The sequence below is a fragment of the Armigeres subalbatus genome, unplaced genomic scaffold (genome assembly GCF_024139115.2).
Source record: "Armigeres subalbatus isolate Guangzhou_Male unplaced genomic scaffold, GZ_Asu_2 Contig1205, whole genome shotgun sequence".
Classification (NCBI taxonomy): domain Eukaryota; kingdom Metazoa; phylum Arthropoda; class Insecta; order Diptera; family Culicidae; genus Armigeres; species Armigeres subalbatus.
In genome coordinates, this window is record NW_026941963.1 from 98,753 (window position 1) to 103,419 (window position 4,667).

Genomic DNA, 4,667 nt, shown 5'->3' on the forward strand with positions numbered 1-4,667 from the left:
GAACAGGCCCTACACTTATTTCTGGAAGTGATCGATTTTTCCCGAATTAAGATGACAATTTAGTTCTCTAAATCGCACTTATCATTACGAAATAATTTGAAAACCTTTTTTTATTTGCTCGGTGAAAGAGTTATATAAATAGAAACGCATTTACAATTTAAAATGAATATCGACAGCAAACAGAACACATATTTCATTAACTTTCAGCAACTGCTTAACCACTATCGCACGATGGTGCCACCGCTGGAGCTACACGTCGAACTCGAATATTTTCAATTATAGTAAATGTAAAAGACACACGTGGGGCAGTAGAATTCCCAGAAAGGTCCGTATGCAGTAAAGCAACGGTTGCAGAACGCATAGAACGAATACAGCTCCACGGCGAAGGTTTCTCCCAGCGGTTTTACATGGAAGTGCATTCCGAGGCATTCATCTGCGATTCGAAGGGCCCGCTTGCACTTGTCGCATTCCTCTTCCTGTACCCTGGCTTGGCACTTACCGATGTCTTCGGTTGCGTTGTACAGACCGCACTGCCGACTGGCCAGAGGCAAGTCTATTCCCGCGCTGTCACTGTACAGTCCCATACGGATCAATGTGCACCGCAGCAGGCAGGCCGATCCCGGAGCTTTGTAAGCTCCTTGGTCGACCATGGCCTGTAGGTCCTGGTTCGATAGACCCAAGATGGAGGCGCACTGCAGGAAAACTCTGGTGTACTGCACGTCGGTCTTTGGGACATACTGCTGCACGTCGGTTTGCAGCTCTCCGTACTGGTCGACGTAGCACTGACCAAGTTGATTGGCCCGAGCGCACTTGTCGAAAACTGGAACCGTGCTGGCAACATGCATCAAGCAACGATCGGTACGGTTCTCGTAGCATTTGTCTTCCGCATCCGGAACGAAGAAGTTGGCGTAATTCGGTGTGAACTTGGCCACCGTGTCGTTCCAGACATGCGCGGCCACTCCCACGCAGTGAATATTGCAGTCGCCACTGCCATCGTTGTGCAGATATTTGGCGCACTCGTTGCTGGTCGAGCTGAACGTTTTGAACGCAGCGTCATGTCGGGCGAATACGCCGCCAAGTAAGGCGACCGACGCGATTGCGACCAATGAATGCAGACGATTCATTTTAATATAACACCGATTAGACCAACTGCGTTGCTGTTCAGTTGTGTGCCCTCGGGTGGCTCATCCAGAGGCTTAAGTAGTTCTTTTGGCGTGTTATCTGTTTTGGGGCGCGTGCACGTGCGGACGTGCATCGAGTTAGAAAAAAGAAAGTTCGAAAGCGCCCGATTAAAATTGTTTATTATTACGTTCTAACATATGTAAATATAGACCGTTCCGATAATTATAAATAAACTAAGCAATAGTCGGCAATTGGAATAGCGCTTGATATTTCATGAAAATGTCGTTTCTTCTTATAGATTACATCCTACTCTTTCACGTGATATATTAGTTCTGATTTGTTTTGGCTAAAAATTAAGAAAATATGATGGTTTGGTTATTGACCACACAATTTTTTGGTAAATTACCTCGAAAAAAGCGTATAACTGTTAAATCAATTCATTCAAGGTTATTGCCTATTTCCGGAGAGTTCAGTTCAGTCAAAGTTAATTGTGGCTTGAGAAATGGATTGCGAGTGATTTGACTATGCGTCCAATTTGGGAATCTCGAGCTCGTTCAGTAGCCGCTAGGTTGCGAATAACATTGTAAATTTGTTAAATCAATATAATTTTCAACACAGTATTTCCGACGTAATCAAAGGTAAAAATAATGTTTTATTGCAAATTATGCATAATTATTGCTTCATATTTCACTAGACAATGGATGCGTTTGCAAAAGCTGAAGCAGCTTTCTCCCGCTGTATGGAGCTGATAATCTCCAAACAGAAAACTTTATATGCGGCGTGTAAAGCATACACAAATAAAATCCAAATGTACAATTTATTGGGATAAATCTTATATCTTTTATTAGATATCATGAGCATTATTTTTATATGTGTAAATATAAACGTCATAACACAGCAATTATCTTTTATGAAATAATTCATAACGCATATAAGCGTTGTATGGCAGTGAAATGGCACTGGTTTTGAAGGAAATATCCAATAGATTTTTTAAGTATCGAAGTAGGCTTCATATAAATGACAACGGAGGGCCACCAAAATCTTAATCAAAGCAATCGTGGTAATTTGCCGACAGTCAAATACACGTGGTGAACCATCGGCGACAGTTTTGTGATAGTTTAGTGATAGTTTTCCGGCAGACTCCCGCTTGCTTATTCCCACAATAAGCTCCACAAGCGTTACACATTTAATATATGTTTGTGCCGATGTACAAAATATGTTTACCATCTAATAGTTGAGATTTTTATCCAGTACTAGTCGACCCGGCAGACGTTGTCCTGCATAGTAGGCGAGAATGTGCGTTCCGAACTGCATATGCAAAGTTCTCATAGAAATCACAATTTTAGTTTTTCACGATTTGCTCAACTTTACTCGTAATTTTCGCATTAGGAAATATCATATAAACCCGTCGGAAACTATAACGAATGTTTCTGCTGAAGAAATGAAAAAAATCCATCCAGCCGTTTTCGAGTTATGCGGATACGAACACAGACCATTTCATTTTTATATATAAGATTTTGCGCCAGATAATGGCGGCCTAGTGAGTTCCTTTTTGACATTTAAGGACATAGTTGGAAGAGTACCACGATGGCAGCCAATATGGCACCGGACCTTCCACGGGCCAACCCCACACCTCCCGCACTCCTCTTCCACCAATATTCGAATGCATCGAACAAAAGTTAATTATTCAAATTACTAACCTGTTCACAGCATATTTCCTTACTTCCCGTGATAATGAACATGTTTCTTCAATGAATCCTATGTGTTCCGGCTCGAATTGTAGCATAAATTAGCAGTTTCGTGCCAATTTAATAGCCGTCCGCGATTTGTTGGGTTCATCAATGCACTTCACTTCTTCTCAAAGGGCATTGTAAAAATCAAGTTTTTACTCACTTCTCCGCACATGAGCAGCCCGAAATGTTGATAGAATGCAAATTAAACACCACTTTTTGAAATCAGTCACTTATTTGAACCGAAAACTTAGTATAAACTGCTAGATTTGCCCGAAAAAAACGATAAAAAACTGATCGCGGAGCGAATGTAAACACCGCGGTGCACCGGCAGCAGCAAACTAATAAGTAGGGTGGCTCAAAAAATAATTTTGCTTCGCCACGCTCAGTTGATTATGATTTATAATTTGGGTGTCATCCAATGGTTTGGGCTGGTTTGAATAGGCTTACCGTGCGCAGGTCGTTTCAGGTTTATATGACAGTTGATATGGCGAGGTTGAATTTAACATTATTCTGATTCTGGCACTCCGTCATTGGGCGATGGCGAGGGGGGAGACCATATGACGGGATGAAATATTTAAGAGCTTCAACTCCATAGACAATCCATATTGAATGGTCGTTCCAATAGTTGGGAGTCGATTTTAATCGAGGTTGCGATTCTTTCGCATGATAATTAGGCTTCTCAGAAGGCATCAGTGAAACGTGCAATTCAACAAAATACCCAGAATTTGTCTGTGATATCTATCGCACCAGGGGCAGATACTTCATACAAAAAGTGTGACATAAGGGTGAGTATAAAATGCTATATTTGCGTTACGTAATCAATGAATCTTTCCTGCGGTGCGGTTTTCGTTCACTGAAGTCTCTGGAATGTTGCTTTCAGCAATGTGGGTTCTCTTTTCGCCAGCGTTTGAAGGGAAAGCGCCGTAATCAGTGTAATAAAAGGTTTAGTTTCCCATTCTAGTTTTCATACAAACTTGAACCGGCTTGCGCTCAACCAGTTTTTGTTCAAATCGGTTTTTTTAGGACACTCGGAGCATGGGACGGAATCGAGTGAGCGTGATGGTGCTGGGTCGTTTTTTGAACCACCCTACTAATATTCTTTGTTTTTTATAAATACGACACCAATACTACTACAGTATATGAAAGTTTTTACTGTACCAATACTATCAAAGCTTTGTTTTGGTACTCAACCCACCTTCACCTTAAGGGGTAGAAAATATTTACATATTTCAATCAAAGTAGGCTGTGATCCGTCATAAAATATTGGCACTCATCGGGATTTTCATAAATAAACAAACGTCAAAGATTTTACTTAACAATTATCTTATTTTCTCGGTTTCATTTTTCTGATTATACATTAATTTCTATTTTCTAGGTGTGTAGAAACCAAAACACTTAAACGAAGTTATGTATGATGGGTATCTTTGGGAGGAAATAATACCTAATTTATAAAATATTAGAACTATGACAATGATCTACATAACCACCCAAAAAATCAATATCTGCGAGATTGTGTGGCAGACAAATGGCTTCACCAATGGAGTGATTTTAGAAACTCTTTTCACATACGGTAATTAATGAAGTTTCTGAGATGCGTAGGTTTTGAAGTAACTAATAGATTATTTAGCACTCTCCAGGATTTTCCGGATGAGTTGGGTTAGCCTGCATTACCTATACGAATGTTAATTTTTTAAGTAAATCATTCAGTAGGAAACCAACATTCCCTACAGCAACCGTGCAGCACTCTCACCCTAGTTTTATTTCCGTTATCGTCTATCATTATGCAGCTGGCTGCTAGATCAGACTATGAGC

The 4,667-nt window shown here is 40.6% G+C and overlaps 1 protein-coding gene across 1 annotated transcript; it reads right to left on the reverse strand.

Annotated features, from left to right (window-relative positions):
• Nucleotides 1-272: 272 nt before the first annotated feature.
• On the reverse strand, nucleotides 273-1,124 carry LOC134202408 (general odorant-binding protein 45-like). Its single transcript, XM_062677411.1, has one exon. The coding sequence runs from the start codon at nucleotides 1,122-1,124 to the stop codon at nucleotides 273-275; it is 852 nt and encodes a 283-aa protein (XP_062533395.1).
• Between the last annotated feature and the right edge of the window lie 3,543 nt (nucleotides 1,125-4,667).